Source organism: Melanostigma gelatinosum, assembly GCF_949748355.1.
Source record: "Melanostigma gelatinosum genome assembly, chromosome: 2".
Taxonomy (NCBI): domain Eukaryota; kingdom Metazoa; phylum Chordata; class Actinopteri; order Perciformes; family Zoarcidae; genus Melanostigma; species Melanostigma gelatinosum.
The window spans coordinates 23684759-23702518 of NC_136635.1; the positions used below are offsets into that span (position 1 = coordinate 23684759).

The following is a 17760-nucleotide window of genomic DNA, read 5'->3' on the forward strand; positions in this document are numbered from 1 at the left end:
GTATTTCATTTTGAAATGCAAGTGCAAGATGAACGACTACTGTATTCTGTTCCTAAATGTCTATGAAAACAAATATGCTTGTTTATCAAAACCCTTCAAGCATCTTTGTATATGAATAGCTGGAGGACACCCCTCTGCGGGTGAGAAAACTAGTTCCCCAGCGTAAGAGATCCAGATGATTGTCTTGGGCGCCGCAGTATTGTTATGAGACTTGCAGCCAAGCTACCCATCATATGGGAACTCCTTGTGGACAAAATAAATAACCGAAATTGTGAAAATGGGGGGGGAAAAAAAATCACTATCCATTCCATTTATATCTCAGGCTTTCATAACTGTAATGTAAGCACCTGTATACTTTGTGTGACATAACGGCTGCATAGCATGCTGACACTGTGCTGTCTGCATGACAGAGAGGAAGCAGTACTAACAGTCAGGCCTCTGACAACCAGGGGGAGTCAAACCCACTGTTGGGATATGCACCAATCAGTCACACGCATGCATACACACCAGCAGTACATACAGGTTTTAACAACGGACGGACGCACAGTGAAGAAACACATGCAAATGAGCACACGCATACACACACACACACACACACAAAACCTCAGCTGTACTTGACAATTGAGTTGCACACACGCTCACTCACACTCATCCACAGCCATAAAACGGAAATGAGCAGGTGATCGTCCCCATACACACTCACACATTGATTCCTTGGTAAGGTTCTTTGCAGTTTTATTAGACTTTGCTCATGGTCATTACACGAGTACGTACCAAAAGAACAGATACTAGATGGAGCGAGGCGGCAGTGCCACGGCAATAAAAACAGACCCAGCTCCGTGGCACAGCCCCTGGCAGACCGGCTGCCCAGCCTGCACTCCACCTCACTCTGTGCATGAGACAGCAAAGTGAGCGGGACTTGCAGCCCCTCGTTTCAAATGCTTCAGATTGTACATTGAACAGGAGATTCCCCACATGGTAGAGTAAGCTTGTCTACATAGCCCTACGCCTTCTACATTCTATACCCGTGCGAATGGCAAATCAAAACTCAACAAGTCTACCTCACAAATGCCAGTGCTTTCCAACATTATACATATTTTTTTTTTCCAATTTTTGGTTTGTTTTAAAAATCTTTGGATGTGCAGTAATACCCATAAAATAACCGTTTTTGTTTTTTAAAAAGTCAAAAGAATAGAAAACACACACACACGTACACACTGCTTTTTGCCAGCTGTTCAACAAAGTAGCTCCTGTTTAACTTTGTCTGGGTTCCTGGCAGTGTTTAAAACACACATTGAAATGCCGGCTAGGATTTAGCTGAAGAAGAATACAAACTACTCCTTTTTTATATCTAAGCGTGGGAAATAAGGCTGTAACATAAAACTGTCTTTTTTTTCTTTCTTTTTTTCAAAAAACCTACTATATACAAATCTAGAGTTTCTACAAATGCATAAATTAAAGCAGTGGTTAACCATTACAAAATGCAATTAAATTAAAATCACAACACAGAAGTAGAGAAAAGGGAAAATATGAACACAATATCACAGCAGTTGGTTTTACCCTGTAAAAGCAATAGTCTACCATCATCGTATTGGCATAACCCAATGTCTGATAAAAAATATGCTTCTCCCTCCATCCCTTAAGTTTCAAACATCAACCCTGAAACTCGTTGTCCGTGACTCGAAAACAGAGCACTTCTGCCAAAAAAAGAACAACAGCTTCAAAATAGATAATCGTACAACTTTTTGAAGTAACGATAACAGTTACCACACGAGTGGAGTTCTGCCTTACTCACAGATAGACGTCTCAATGCAGAACTCAAAGGAATTATTACTATGAGGTATTCAGAGACATTGGTAAAGACATGCACGGCCAGAGTGCTGAACCTTCCTACACACAGCAGAGAGACAAGGACGGTTGGGGGAAGGAGGGATGGAGGGGAAGAAGGGGGCAGGGGAGGAGAAACAAAGACCTTTGGTTTTATCTGTTGAAGTGGACAAGAAAAATTCCTTTGGTATGTTTTCATTGCATGGTTGCGCTGGCGAAAGCACCACGGTGTGATTTAAAAAAAAAAAAAAAAACCTTTTCCTTGTTTCTTCAGTAGTGGCCCTTCTACAGGCTGAGGTATTCACAGAGTCAAAGGTGAGAGGTCAACAGCGGTTTAACACTTTGGTTCAAGCAAGGCACTCGTCCTGGGAGTTTTAGAAAGATTGCAACACGTCTGCTTCTACTTTCAGGAACATGTCTGCCTATAGTTGACTCAACAATTCTGCCCATGTCAGCTTGTCTGTCTACGTTGACGTCAAGACGTCTGACCTATTTGGTGGATCGATATTAACAACCTATAGATACACACTAGAGGCAGGTTAGAGCAGAAAAAAAGACACTCCAGCGGGGTACTGTGTCAAATTCACATTATTATTTAGAAATTAATCATGAACCAAACTAAAACCTAATTATTTTTTAAAGCCACAATGTCAGCTTTTACATTTCATGGTAGAAATGAATACTTTGGTAGTGATACCAAGCAGACGGATCACATTGCTTGCAGGTTCGCTGTACCCCACAGGCACCTACATGGCCGCTGGTGTGTATCTACGGCTGGATCAGCATATCTGCCAATAGCTACATCAGCATGACTATCTATGGAGCTGTAATCAGAGCACAGATGAAGCAAGAGCAAGCATAGCAGGGGTGCATGGGCTGAGTGCAGGTGGGAGGGGAAGAAAGCGGAGAAGAAAGGAAGAGAGAGAGGGAGAGATGGGGGGAGGGGAGACATACAACATCTTTTAACACCACTCATAGAGGCCGTGCAATGAGAAAAAATCTTTGGTTATCTTTGGTATCATCAAAGTGATAGAAATCACGTATGGAACTTGAGTGAGGTAGCATCTTTGGTTCACACTATAAAACATCAGCAGGTCTTGACACATTTTTGTTTCTTGTCGTCTTTTTGGTTTTTCTTTCAGAGGCGAAGAAGCAGCTCGCCTCTCCTTCAGCGCTTGTTCTGATGAATGTAGAGCTGCTAACCCTGGCCATGAGGGGGATGACGGCAAGGGGCCAGCTCAATATCTTTAATGATGCGCTGCCCTGGGCCAGCCCCGCGTAGTGCTTTCCTCCTCGTGCTGAAATGCATAGCTCACCAGGAGAGTGGAGGCGGGATGGGAGAGGTGTCTGGGGATTGGCAAGAGGAGGGTGGGGTGCTTTCGTATTCAGGCGACGAGGTGACATTGCTGTGTAAGTGCCTGAAAGTGATTTGATCATTGATATCATCCCCTCCACCCAACATCTTTGATGAGGAGATAAAATCAAATACGTATGAAGCGCACAGGGACGACGGAGCGATGCTGAATGCTTATTATTAGAGTTTGTCCTGAAAAAAACAAAGACCATCAGAGGCCGCCTGTCTCCTTCAATGTGTCACGACCACACACAGAGAGCATGACAGCCTGCGTCTTTTGTTTCCACCCTGGCAGAGAAAACAAACTACAGAATGTATTAGTCTTTGTTTTCCAGCTGCTGGCATTTGAACACATACACTTGAGTTAAATCTGTAGGCATTAGCTAAACAGACGTACAGGAAAGGATGCATCTGCAATGATTAATCCTCACAATGAGCATTTTACAGGAACATCCTCGAGAGTGTTTGCGAAGATATAACCCCAATATTTTTGTTTGATTTAAGAAGGCATCTATAAGGCAAATATCAATTGTTAATTGTCAGGGTTGTGTCATATAGTATTTCCATTTGCAGGGAACATATGACTCAAAATGTCGTCTGGACCATAAGCGGTGACATTCTCTTCTTTGTGGCGCCTAACAGTCTATCTCAGGAGGTAAGGGAGGAAATGAGGTGAAAATACTCTAAAGATTATCAACTGGAAAATATACTCTTTGGTCAAATTACTTCATCGCAGGTTCTGAAGTGGTTTTTATTTCTAAGCTGCACGAGAGGCTTCAGGGTGTAGAAGGCTTTAGTTTCTCTTGTTTCAATCATTCAACGCTTCAGCATGTTGGAAGAAAGCACTACCATGAGGGTTGAGGTTAGGGGGTTTTTGGTTTGCTTCAGGGTTGGGTTTTGGGTTAGCAGTCTACGCATGGGCATTTCCCCGTCTGTCTGGGATGCTTGATAGAGAGACAGACAGCTGGACAGACAGACAGACAGACTGTCCACCACCACAGATCCAAACAAGGCTGCACAACAATCCAGCTGCTCCTGTAGGATTTCTTTGTCTTTAAAGTTGATTGGCCAATCCCACCGGAGCTCCACATTCTGGCTGTTTTTCAAGGGTGTGGACAGCTGCAGATCAGACTGCAAATAGGCTGATTAAACCTCCATGTAGGTACCCATCATTAAAACCAACCAATCAGATTAAAGATAAGGATGGCGAATGACAGATTGATACTGGGTAGGGAGGTGTGGGGGGTGTAGTAAAGCTAGAGACCAGTGACAGTGAGTATGTGTGAAGGGGGGGGGGGTAAAACTACAGTCTTTTTGCAGTATGTTACACTTAAATGTGTTGCTGAAAACAACTTTTCAAAGCAGGTCAAACAAGAAGTCTTTGGTTTGTTTTTTTTCATCTTTGGATACTATAAATATCAATATAGTACAGGTTTAAGGGCAAAACGTTGCTTCAATGTCTTTTTAAGTTTCTCTTTGTTTCCCTTAAGTTTTAAAGCTTTTCCACCGAGGTTGAGTCAGTCCAGGAGTTGGTCAAATCAGTCCGTCTTCAGGCTTTGGTGCAGGCATTGAGGCCAGAGTTGGGTGGGTGACCGGAGCCGTCGTCCACCCACTTATCTAGGCTCCGGCGGCGTGCGTTCATAAAGAAGTTGCTGACTGTGGTCAGCTCGAGGCCCAGCTGCTGGGCGATGGTGATCTGCAGCTCTTTGGATGGACGCTTGTTCTCCTTGAAGATGGCGTGGAGCGTCCGCCGCTGCACATCTGTGAACACCAGCCGGGGCTTCTTGGACCCGCTCCCCCGCTCGCTTCTGCCGTGGTCCTGTTCCTTACGCTTACATGCTGTGGAGGATTCAGTAAAGAGACAGACAGAAAGAGAGAGAGTGTTTGTGAGAGAGGGAAGAATCTACTTAACACTACATGACAATCTGTTCTCCATCACACCTTGACCTTAGATTAAAAAAGTCCTGAATAAATCCATAGACGAACCCATGAATCATCTCTGTGGTTTTCATCTCTGATTATTTAAAGTCAATACCAATATCAGATATTTTCCAATCCATTTTGATCCAAACTAACTGATATGGTTTGTTTTGGTGCAGAAATGCAGGTCCAAAACAGATTAAGCTTTAAATAGATGCTTATTTCAAGATACATTTTTGCTTTTGATACCACTTTATTTATATTGCTAATATGACAATTCAGCAAAGATAGTAATTCCACAATCCACCAAATATTGGTTTTAAATTTCCGTTATTGTAACTGTAAACGATAACATAAAGAGCCAAATTGGAAACATTAAATGTCTGCAAAAGCTGATTTGAATGATGATGAATGCTCCTCCTCTCTGGTTTAACTTGTTAATTATAGAAAACCAAACCAGCTGTTGCAGTTTGTTAGATAAAACATACAATTCTACCCATATATGTACTCTGATGTTGTAGCCTATAGTCAAAGTCATCATTGACTCAAAAGTGACGACAAGTGTCGATGAGACTTAGAAGCACCCCTCTTTAAGAGTTTATCTGTCAGATGTGACTTTGTATAAGTCTACAGGTTGGAAGCAGTGGTACATTTGCTCAAGACACTCTTTCAACCAGGCAAATAATAGCGGGATTAAACTCTTTGGCATTTTGTCAGGGAACCCCATTGACCTCTGTTGCTTTGCAGACCAGAGCTCCGCTAGTTCTGGAGGAGAGCAGACAGACCTGTCAGCTGGGGAACAATGTGCTGTCCGTGGTGCTGAAAACAACGGTGCGCTGCAATATACTGAAGATGTGGAAGCATGAACTACAGATCATCTAGTGTTGGAAAGGGGGACTTGGTAATCCGTTTGACAGCGAAACTATTTGTTCTCTCTTTTTGAGCCCTGCAGCCATCCAAGTAGAGGTGCGTTGGTGAGCAGAGACCAGGAGGGGGCAGGCGTGGGCTGCTGGAGCAAGGCCCAATATTTGCTCACTGGGGAAATTAATGAACGGCATTTTCTAACAGCAAAGCACGTTTTACAACCAGTGCTGTTTAATTTTGCAATATGCACCTGATGAATAAAAGCAATGTATTGTAGAAAACCTCAAAACACAATAATGCACAAATGAAACAAATTAAATGAACCAATGCGGTGAAGAATTGCGAACAAAGTATGAAGAATCCCTAAATCCCGAAATAATAATTTTACAATGCCATATTACCGAAGGCATTTGAAGTGCATTTAAAGTGGCGTAGTACTTCGAGTTACTATGAAAGTATTTAGTTTTGATGTAATACATGTGCCATTGTCTTTCATATTCAAATAGTAAACAGTATAAGCTTTATTCGAGAGCGATATAAAAATAAACAGATGTATTAAATCAGCTGAGTTGAAGCTGATTTTGCTGATCCCACCTTGTAATAAGGTTAACACGCTCTCAGGTGTGTGGTACAGTGCAGTACAGTGCAGCAACGTGCCTGCGTGACCATAAACTGGAGTATAATTGTGAGTTCGAGCAGCCCGGTGTCTCCAGTGCTGGTAAATATTAACAGAGAGCCGGAGCTCCTCGTGTAAGGGCCGCTATAAATCAGCAGCAGTGAAGGCCATTCAGACAGCAGGAGCCACCACAGAGCGGCCCGGCCCCGGCCCCGGGACAGGAGGCCCGGGCAGAGAGGTAGCTTTCCCAGGACCATGAGGGACATAACAGCGGCCTCGTTATCATGCTAATCACACATACACATAAACACACACACTGCTGCTGCTCCCGGCTAATCATTACAAACACACAGATAACTCCACACACTCAAACAGACTGCACACACTGGGCCTGGGACACGGTGGGGCGATAGTCCTACATTTCATAATCTCACAGAGAGCACGAGAACAACAAACAGACCTCTGTGCTGCAAATATTCAACCCTCGAACGTTTTCTAGCAAGAATGTGTTGGCGTGTATTCTAATTTACTGGTAAGCGGGTCATATTCACTTACGATTTCTAAAAGCACCAGCGACAATGAAAGAATCAACCAACATGGTCTCTGCAATCACAACTGATTTACTGAGTTTGATTTGATCTCTCGTTTCTGAATGTATTAATTTTGTCCTGTGCCAAATCATACCTGCCCACTTCCAAACCGTTTCTATCATATTCGATTCTGTTCTATTTCGTTCTGTTCAAGCAAATTCAGTTGGGTAATTGAATACGTGGGAAAGGGAGAAAAGGCCCGAGATTAATTCCAGAAGCCTAAAATCAATAAGTATATCACATCCACTTCAGCACACGATCCCATATCTAGTTCACCTCGCAACGAACGGATCAATAAAATGGCGCTCAGCCTATTCTCTCCAAATTAATTTAGTTTTTAACTGTAAAGAATTTCTCGTCTCCCAACCGTTTGTTGGTGGCGTTTTCCAAGAAAATCTATGATTTTATATTTTAGGTTTGTGCTCAAGAGAAGCTTAGTCATTTTTATTCATGATTTTTTTTTTTTTTAATAAAAAGGTTGATATAAAACAAGACAGGACATAACATGCTCAAGGAAAAGTGAATAGCAAAACTGAATGAGCACAACTCAAGCAGACACTGATTCCCCAGTTTAGCCAGTCAAATGCTCTTCCTTTAAAACATTAAAGCAATCCACAGCATCATCAATACGAATCAATATACTACTGATCAAAGTCTGATCACCTATATGATCAAATAGAAAACAGCTTTTTTTAAACTAATTTGCAAAAGTCAGTGATATAATCTAATTTTCAACACACACACACACACACGCTCACACACGCTCACACAGAGCAGCAGCAGATGGGAAAACTGAAAAGTAATCAATTGCGATTACACTGACGTGCACACGCACGAGCATGCACGTACACACACGTACGCAAAATCACGCACTTTCCATGTGGCCGCAGCCTCACTTTTCAAAAAGCCAAAAAGCCCATTTGGGTCATTGATTGGGTGTGTGAACGCGCACGTGCAATTTGGGCCTCAATGCGCACCCTAATTGACTCGTGTGTATACCTCAGGGACAAATTAATACAGAGGTCTATCAGTTAATTAGAGAAACCTCAGCCAAGTCAGGGTTAGTTTACGACCAAAACATAAACACGCGCTCTCTCTTCCATGCTGAAATAAGGGCCTGTGATATGAACAAATTAAAAGACAAAGCCCATTTCACTGACTAAATAATGCACGACTTCAGCTTTTAAATTTAGCTCATCACACACTCTCCCGTGCACGCACACGTTTCCCTCTCTCTGTTTACACCAAGGGCATCACCAAAAAGTCTGATCGGTGGCATTTACACCAAAATAAACACATTCCTAACGATTTCTGGGGCGAAGGATCAGCTTACGTACACAGTCCAGCGGTCGATACTTTGAGGTAAAATGACATGAGCACTTGTTTCACACAACCCCAAAATCTGTGTAGAGGCAGAAAACGGATGCGTATTGCTATCAGGCCACTCGTGAGCATCCACTTGGCGAAGAACTTTTCAACTTTAGCTTCACATATTGTTAAACACACTAGTGTTGGATTTGACCATCTAACAGAACCCCCCCCCCCCCCCCCCCCCCCCCAGACATGAGGCTCTAATTTGGAGGCGTTATCTAAAGAACCCATCGTCAGTTCTACAAAATCCTCAGGCATGTAGTTCCTGCTTGCATTTAAAACCATTTCACTTCCAGCATCTTTCATAAAGGTGTGATTTCTGGAGACAAGTGGAGACATTGTGTTGTATGCTATTTTGATCAACAACTAACAGCGGAGATTTGTCCTGAATGCTACCCCGATGTGATTTTACATTACACTGCTGGAACATATTTTTTTCTGTTTGTTGTAATAAAAAGTACAAAATCAGTTTTAGTCCCCAACACTAATTTGCTCAATAGGGCACCAGGACCAATGATCCTCTGTGCTGACTGGACGCCCTGTTTGAGCGTCTGTTTCTCTCAGCCACACATTCAGAAGATGAAAACAAAAAGGGGGCTTTACCGAGGCTTCGCTCACCTGCGAGCCTGAGTGAACTCATGCGTTGGAACTCAGGCTCCTGCAGCCACTTCCACATGCGGCGGAAGGTCTCTCTACCGGACTTGAGTTTGGACCAAGGTTTCGGGTTTCTCAGCAGGTCGGACAGGGTCCCCTGGGACCTGCACAGGACCCGCTGGGCAAAGATGGCCTGAGGGATGCTGTAGCGCTTCAGCTCAGTGGTGATCCTCTGCGCCACCTCTTTGGTATTCACCTCCTCCATCTGGCCCCCAGAAACACCACCCCCTCCACCGCCGCCCCCTTGCTGCCCCGGCCCGGAGGCCTGCTCCTGGCTGTTCCCCAGCACCTGGCCGTGCCCCTGCGCGCCAATGTGGGCATGCGGGTGGTGGTGGAGACCGTTGATTTGTACCATGCCCGCTGAGGAGCTCATGTGCTGCTCCGTGTGTCTGCCGAGCATGGCCGGGTGGTGAGCCTCAAAGCCGCTGGGAGTGAGCATCTTCTCACCAGGCATGGCGGCACCGGGATGAGCATAGGGAGGGATGCCGGCCTGAGACGTGTGTATGCTGGCCAGACCGGAACCAGACAACGGGGAGAGGCTCTGGCCCATACAGGGATCTTTGTGATGATATGCGGGATACAGACTGTTCATAGGCGCCAGACTCCGGTCCTCTCGCATCAACGTGAAGCTTCCGCTGACATTTCCGGGGATCCTCTGGTGGGGATGATGGTGAGGATGATGGGGATGGTGGTGGTGGTGGTGGTGGTGATGGGGAGGAAACTTGTCGGACACGGTGGAGATGGGGGGTAAGGGCTGCAGGGGGGTTAGGGTTGTGTAAGTGCTGCTCGCACTCATGCCAGGGGGGGCTTCACACATGCTGATGGCTGGATGCAAGTGTCCGTGGTGACCGGGGTGATAGTCTCCGCTGTCCAGTAGGTTGGCCATGCCCATAGCGCGGTGGCTCAGACCCCGGGGGCTTGGACGGCCATGCGGACTGTGACCACTCAGCAGCTGTCCGTGACCGGCCACGGACTCATGGCTCACTCCGTGCATGTCGCCAATATCCATCGACAGTTGTGCGTTCATGATCCGGGCAGCGCTGTGGACAAACCATCTATCTGGTCTAGCGCAGTTAGGTGATGTCCAGAAGTCCTCACGTCCAGTAAAGTTAAATTTTATTTTGTTGCTTTTTCTTCCTCTTGCAGGAGCCTCCTTTGCTATTGCCTCCTCTATGTCCTTATAGTCACATATATATTCTCCTACCTCTGACGCTGTTTTGCAGAATGGAAACTCCTTTTCCGAATCCCGTTTTTTTTTCTTAGTCTTATTGTCGTCGTTGTTTTTGTTTGTTGTTATTATTTTTTTCAGATTTTCTTTATAATGAAAGCCCCCCCACCGCCAGCCAGCTGTCCTTGCGCTCCGGTCGGGTGCCGCGCCATCTCTTTAGTTGTGTGTCTCCAGCCCCTTTTCCACCGCAGCACAGATCACTGTCTACACATGCGCATTGGGAACATCCCATCTCCTCCCATACTCTCTCTCTCTCCCTCTCTTTCTCTCTCAAACACACACACGCGCACACACATACCGCCTCGTAGCTTTGACGTCACCTACCTTATTAAGGAAGGGCGGTATCTAACCACCTGCTTAAAGCTGTTCTGCCCTATAACCCATAGCCAGCCTTTACTGAAATGTTCAAAATGCAAATAGACGGCTCTCTGATAAAATCATTACAGAATACACCTATACAAATGGACTGGATGCAGCGCCTAACGTTTGATTGCCACTTGTTATTTAGAAAATGTGCCATTCATTATGGCTGTAATGAGGCTTTATCTTCAGTCCTCCTTAAATTACTCAGTGCAAATGAAGTAAACTTCCGGGTTCATTTGGAGTTGATTTTGAACTAGTTAGGTCTGGGATTCAAACCCTCCAAACCCAATGAAAACACGCTTAATTCTTCCCAAGAATGCAGAAAATTAGGCTTCAGAAATGACAACAAATCATGCTGACTTAACTTGTTGCTAAAGGGCTGCTAATAAAATTGTATTCATGTACACCACATGGATCCATTCTTTCATTATCAGACTACTTCAGCTGCACCCCCCCACCCCATTGCCAAATATGTGGCGGTTTAACCAAACGAAGAAGACAGTAGTACCTTCTCTTTTGATAGAAAAAGATGAGCAGATGTGTCTTTTGTTCAACCATTAGGCTTAACGAACCAAGCCCAGCAGTGTGTGTGTGTATGTGTGTGTGCTTGTCATATTTGGAGATGGACACATGTACATTCAATCCCTACATTTGAGAGTAATTTAAGTTTAAACATTTGCCTGTCCAATCACATTACAAATACAACGCCAACATGTAATTTATTCAAAAAAGAGACAATTTATTTTTGTTGACAGGAACTTCCAAGTAATACAATTGCACACAGACACTCACATACACACAAACAGCTTCTCTATGAAATTCAAGGCCGTGGAGGAAATGACATGCTGACATATAACATGACTGGTATCCCCGTGTTGTTATAGTGCATAACGTTGAGTGTCAAACTCTCCAAACCTGCAGCCGGACAGCAGGCCGCCAATGCTTACATGTCAGGGGCCGTTTAGCCTAATAGAGCGGTAGCGCAGGGCGTCCTCAGCCGGCCGAGGTGACAGCTTGCAGCGGTCAGTGTCCCGCTGGACCCCCCGCTGAATGAGGGACATGTCAAAGGTGACGCTTCAAGACTCCCAAAGCCAACATCTGCGGGGGGACAGATTAACCTTTCAGACTTTTCCCTGTCCTGGACCTGCTAGGGGCCCCGCATCTGTCAGGGTGCCCACAATAGACCCAGCGCTCGGTTGAACGAGTTAAATAAAAGAAAAGACAAAAAAAGAGAAGAAGTTAAACTGTCTCTGATGTGAAGTCAATGTCAACGGCGTGTGTGTGATGTGTGTCTCCACAAAAGAACACTAATTCCTTGAAGTGTGGCTGTCCAACCGTGTAGTCATGTGGACATAATAGACAGAGGCAGGCAAATAGGGAACAGGGAACCAAAAACACTGTGAATTACAAATCTATTTAAAATGATCATTCTCCATATTAAGGGAAGCTTTTTAAATGAATTGGAATTGGATTCCGATTTTTTTTCCAAATCTTCAGACGATATCGTATACTGTTTTACAATATTCAATACAATTAAATCAGACCATTTAAATTAAACTCTCTTTCTGACAATATAACTTTTTTTTCAGGCCAATTTATTCTGTTTTCATTTCGCTGCACCCTGCACACTCAGAGACAAGATGAAGAAAGACAGAGGCAAACGAAAGGCCAAGGTTTGGCCTTACATGGCAGCAAACCTCATCTACACATTCTCATACGGATCGATATGCTCCTGCCATGTCTGCACGACCTGCGCTGTGTGTTTATGTGAGTTGGCTCTCTATGGCCATTGTGCCGAGATAGGCCTAGCCCTATACGAGCCGCTGACATTTGCTTTGCAGAGAATACAAGGGACGCGCTTTTCTGAGCGCCTCTGAAAGAGGATACATTTCAAGCGGATTCAATTCAATTGTTACAAAGGAAACGATGTCACGTAGTGCCACACACGTGCGGATTCTTGGATATGCAGACGACTACATGGAAAATAAATTATTACATTTTTACCAAAATGACGCTTTATATGAAAATGAAAAGTCTATGCCAGGGCGCAATGGGCACCTGAATGCACTGTGTCAATTACTGGCAGGGTTCACACTGATTATTAATCAGGGATATCGTTCCCTTGAAGCCCATAGCAGCATATCCGAGCAGAAACAACATAATGCCTCACAGAGAGGACCGTGGATCAATATTTCGGCAGCTCTGCAAAGTGACACAGCGTTGCAAGCGTTATAAATGTTCAAAATGACAATTACATCTTGTTTAGGAATCAGCCACTGCTGCTAAATGGCATCTGGTGAAACAACATTTTTATAAATGAGGCTACTTGAGTTTGGCCTCTATGGACATTATTGACGGAAGAACCCATCTGATATAAGGGCGCATGCGTGGGGAAACCGAATTAGCCTTTTGGTAAATAAATCGCATTTGCTCTTGTTTTATCCTTTTCAAACCATAAACGTATTTATTGATTCACATTTTATTTCTCGTGATCCATAAATATTGTTGCTCTAAAAATGTAGTTTCAAGATTTTGTTGCCTGAAATCCTCCCCAAAATCAAGAATGTTAATGGAAAATACATTAATGTGAAATGTTAAAATATTTGAGCAGATATGAAATTATGCCTCCCTACGCTCTTCTCTTGAAATGTGCATTGCAGTGTTTGTGGCTGGCTTTTGCAGCATATTTGAAGTATAGGCCTTGAAAACACACCACACCGCGCCAATCAATACTGAATACAATTATAATTCCTGGAGGAACACAGGCTAAGGCCTTTGATTTGTTAGAATAAACAAACCTAAAAATATACGCTTCTATACATACTTCCCTTGTGGCATTTTAGGCGTCAATACATGTGTTATAAATATTGTTTTAAGTAAGGCCATTATTTAAATCAGCCACGAGTTTTAAAAAAAGCATGAGTCCACTTAAATTAAATTAGTATTAAAGCTGTGCAGATGGAGTTGTTTAAATGTATTTTACTTTGTTCTGAGACTGAAACAAAGTAAAAAAAAATAAACATGGTGAATAAAAAAAAAACTGACCTCACTGACAACCAGTTTGCAGCGACAAGGCAAGATTACATTAGGAGCTAAACAGAGATCATCTTTTCTTTAAGCTGCTACAGTTTCAAATCTCCCATTTGAGCATTTAAGACGAACAAGGTTGTATAAACATGTGAATAACGTGACCAAACAGTAACAAAACAAAAAAGTAATATTAAAACCACTTGAATTTCCTCGCCCTTGATTAAGGAATTTACTTTTTTCTCCCCTTTATTTCCCCAATTATTATAAATGCCATCATGGACGAGCAGCAGATGCCGGACCTGCTGCCTTGCTCAGGGGTAAATCAACTGCCTCTTCCCTGGTGTTATTCCGCGTCACTTGTTCTGATTCGTGCACTCATGTGAAATGAATAAGGCATCACATTACTTAAGGTTTCCATATGCCGGCCAATTACTCCCTGTAACTTTGGTGAGACTCCAATTATGACAACAAAACCGTGTTAGAGATAGCCAAACCAGCACCGCGATGCTCAAAATGTGCACTTCAAATCCAAATGACTTCATACTCAAGCAGACTGAGCCTTTATGAGCATCAATAATCTGTTTGGGGAAATTGAAAAGGCTCCTCCAAATTTCTGTTGACATTAGGAATGTAGTTTGATACTAAATATATTTTTTATTGATAATCTAATTTACCTGCCTTTGGTTTTTCATCTTTTGAGCTAAATAAAGGATCTCACTTTTAGATTACTAATAGTATCTTGCCTAAAACAAAAAATGATATTTGGTGAATTTTCAAGGATAGGCTGGATAAAATCCTTCTATGCCAATTGATGAAAGATACATTTCTACATTCTGTTCTCTGAGATGTAGCAATAAAAATAAAAAAGCAAACTGCAAATCCTTACCTCCCTATATGAACACATCATACTAATACCAATCCTATTGCATTTTGGCCCTGATAATTAAGGATTCTTTAAAACATTTGTTTTAGCATTGTCTCGATAACAACGGGAGGGTGGGATATCTTTCGAATAAGAGACTTGACAACATGTTTCCAGTGGATCAGTGTACATCTAAATTCATCACACGCTGATATCTCAAGATAAACGTTACTCTTTACCAATAAATGCACCTACAATGAGATTATTTTTCATTTTCCAAAACAGATCACTCTGAGGCTATACTGTAAATCTATGTGTGTGTGTGTGCACAGCTGTAGTTCATCAGCATTAATCAGGTATTATCAGCAATAACTTTGTTGTTTTTTGTTTACGTCTCAGTGAAACGGCAATTGTAAGTGAAGCTCGCATCTAAAATACCACAACACGACTTTACAGAGAGCTGCAGTGTGCAGACAATCAACAAGTCATTGTTCACAATATTACCCACTGCAGACTTGACATTGTATCATTCTAACAGCATTTAATGAAGCCAACACTTTAATTAAGAAAGCCCAACGTTGGCCATGAACCGATGCCAGCATGCAGATATTACAGGTTGAATGTGTCGCAGGCTGCTGTTACGTGTGTATGTGCAGATGCATCAGCGTGCAGAGAGACTGTGCGTCAGAATTGGACGGTCCTCTTTTGCCCACGTCTCTTCTCAACAGGGTGCCAAGGTGCAAAATGTCTGCATTTAAACTCATCTTCTTCTGCGACACACACGAGCACGGACAACGCACACACACACACACACGCACTCACACACACACACGCACACACAGATGCACTCACACAGTAGGCTAGCCCGCAACTTTACCGCAGGATCCCATTCTGTCATGCATTTCTGACAGCCTCCCAGCTCACTCCCATACAGCCGCGCACAGAACGAAAGAGGTCGAACATAAATGCACATGAACTCTTTAACTCCACGTTGCCAAAAAAACAGAGGATGATCTCGCATCCGTGCGTCTCCTCCGTGTGTGTTTTCCCTCGTCCTCCGGCTCCTCCGGCTCTTCGGGTTTCCAGCTTTTCTCCACAGCTGCCGGAGTCCCAAATCCTGGCTGAGGTAAACATCCTTAGAAGCTGCATGCGTCTCCATTTCCAATCGCAAATTATCCGTCCTGCAAACAGCCTCCCTTTTCCTGCTCAGGCGCCGTGCTTCTCTCCTTACTTTTCTCGATGCAAGCGCATTTGAATAGCTGGCCGGTGTTGTTATGGATCCGTGCGCACTGAAAGAGAATCAGTATGCAAATAGTTTCAGTATCAATCGAAAGGTTCGATCCGCCTGAGCGTCAGCCCCTTTGGCACGAGAGGCTCCTTTGCTGCATAAATGTGTATAATGATCTCATATTAACACACACACACACACACACACACGTGTGAGAGAAAACTACTGGACTATCAAGATGTAACTAAAACATTCTTTTATTTATAAAATGTAAATTTAGGGACGCAGGGGGATGGTGATGCCTCACTGACTCAGCCTCATTTCACATCACATTTCTATTCGTGAAATAAACCCACACACAATCACAAAGTACATCATAGCAGCACTAAACTATTTACATGCTGCAATTAATATTTAATCAGTTGATTCAATTATGGAGGTTTTGTATCGATGCCTGTGTGAAAGTATAATTATCCCTTTGAAATTTGCTCAAAACTGAAGACTGAAATAATTTTGCTCATTTTAACATTTCACTTTTTGCAGACACAAAACAAGTCAGCACTAACGATTCAATGGATATTGGGTAATGTGAAATAACCAATTGTTTATGCCTTAACATATAGCAGTCTTATGATTTGATTCACAAACTGTTCCATTTTCAAGCATGGTTCTGTCTGTTGAACACCTGGGAGAGGATGGATAGAGAGGGCAAATGAAAAATAGGAAAGGTAAAATAAGTGATGGGGTAAAATTACAGGGGAAGAGTGCAGAATGACGGCAAAACACACAGAAAGTGGAGAATAGGTGAAGACAGGACTGGAGCTGATAGTTTTTAGGCAATCATGAGCAGGAAGATGAAGGAAAAGAGAGGAAGGGCTTCAAGAGGTGAAAGGAAAGGCTGTGGCAAAGGGAAGGCAAGTTCATTTAAATAGCACATTTCAGCAACAAGGCAATTCGAAAGGACGTTCAAGAACAATGAAAAACGGTCATTAGGGAGCCAAGAGGAAAATGGAATGAGCGAGGTATAAAATACAAGGATAAAAGTTACAGTGCAGTAATACATCAATAATTATTTGATCTAAATAAAGCCAGTGGCTAACAGAAAGTTCTTCAGCCTTGATTTAAAAGAACTCTCCTACAGGGAGAAGGAGACTGCAGTCAGGAGGAGATAAAGCTAGAGTCCGTTATCCATCTGTTCCAGGGTTAGAGTTTGTCCAGCTGAGGGGGTCAAGGGTGAAGGGTGGGTGACCTCTTGGCCCGAGGGCTCCGTGGTCAGTGCGCTGGCAGGTACACACTGGGGACAGGGTTGTAAGGTAGATAAAGACGATGGATGCTTTGCTTCTAAGGTCCATGTTTTGCACATAGACTATTCACCTCACACTGATTTTATTCTTGAGCAAAATCAATTATGATCAATATTTTAAAAAAATGGGTGGAACTATGTTTTGTTTGTTAGTTCATACCACTGCAAAATGGTTTGCCGCACTCCAAAGCTTTTTATAAAAATATTTTTGATTGAGACATTACTCAATCAATGTTGTTGACAGACAACAACACTACAAAGTTAATTTGCTCTGGATCTTCACATCATTCATGAGCAGATGGAGTTTGCCCAGTTGTCATTGTATTGTAGATTTCCATTTTTGCACTTTAAGGAATTCTTGTTCATATTTGCTTGTTCATGTATAGTTTGTATGTGAGATCATAATATCAGAAGGTAGGATTTAAGGCCTTTGAGCAGATAATGAATTTACGTAATGATGTAATTGATTGGATTTTGGTTGTGATAGATTTGTTGCGTATACTGACATATTTAAATGCATCTACAGACCATCAACTTCTTCGCCTCATGT

General features: G+C 43.1%; 1 protein-coding gene across 1 annotated transcript; it reads right to left on the reverse strand.

Moving 5' to 3' along the window:
- Nucleotides 1-4730: 4730 nt before the first annotated feature.
- onecut1 (one cut homeobox 1) lies at nucleotides 4731-10223 on the reverse strand (the record flags this gene model as incomplete). The annotated part of the gene is made up of 2 exons (XM_079294563.1): nucleotides 4731-5020; nucleotides 9146-10223. 2 exons carry the CDS (start codon nucleotides 10221-10223, stop codon nucleotides 4731-4733), a joined length of 1368 nt encoding a protein of 455 aa, XP_079150689.1.
- Nucleotides 10224-17760: the final 7537 nt, after the last annotated feature.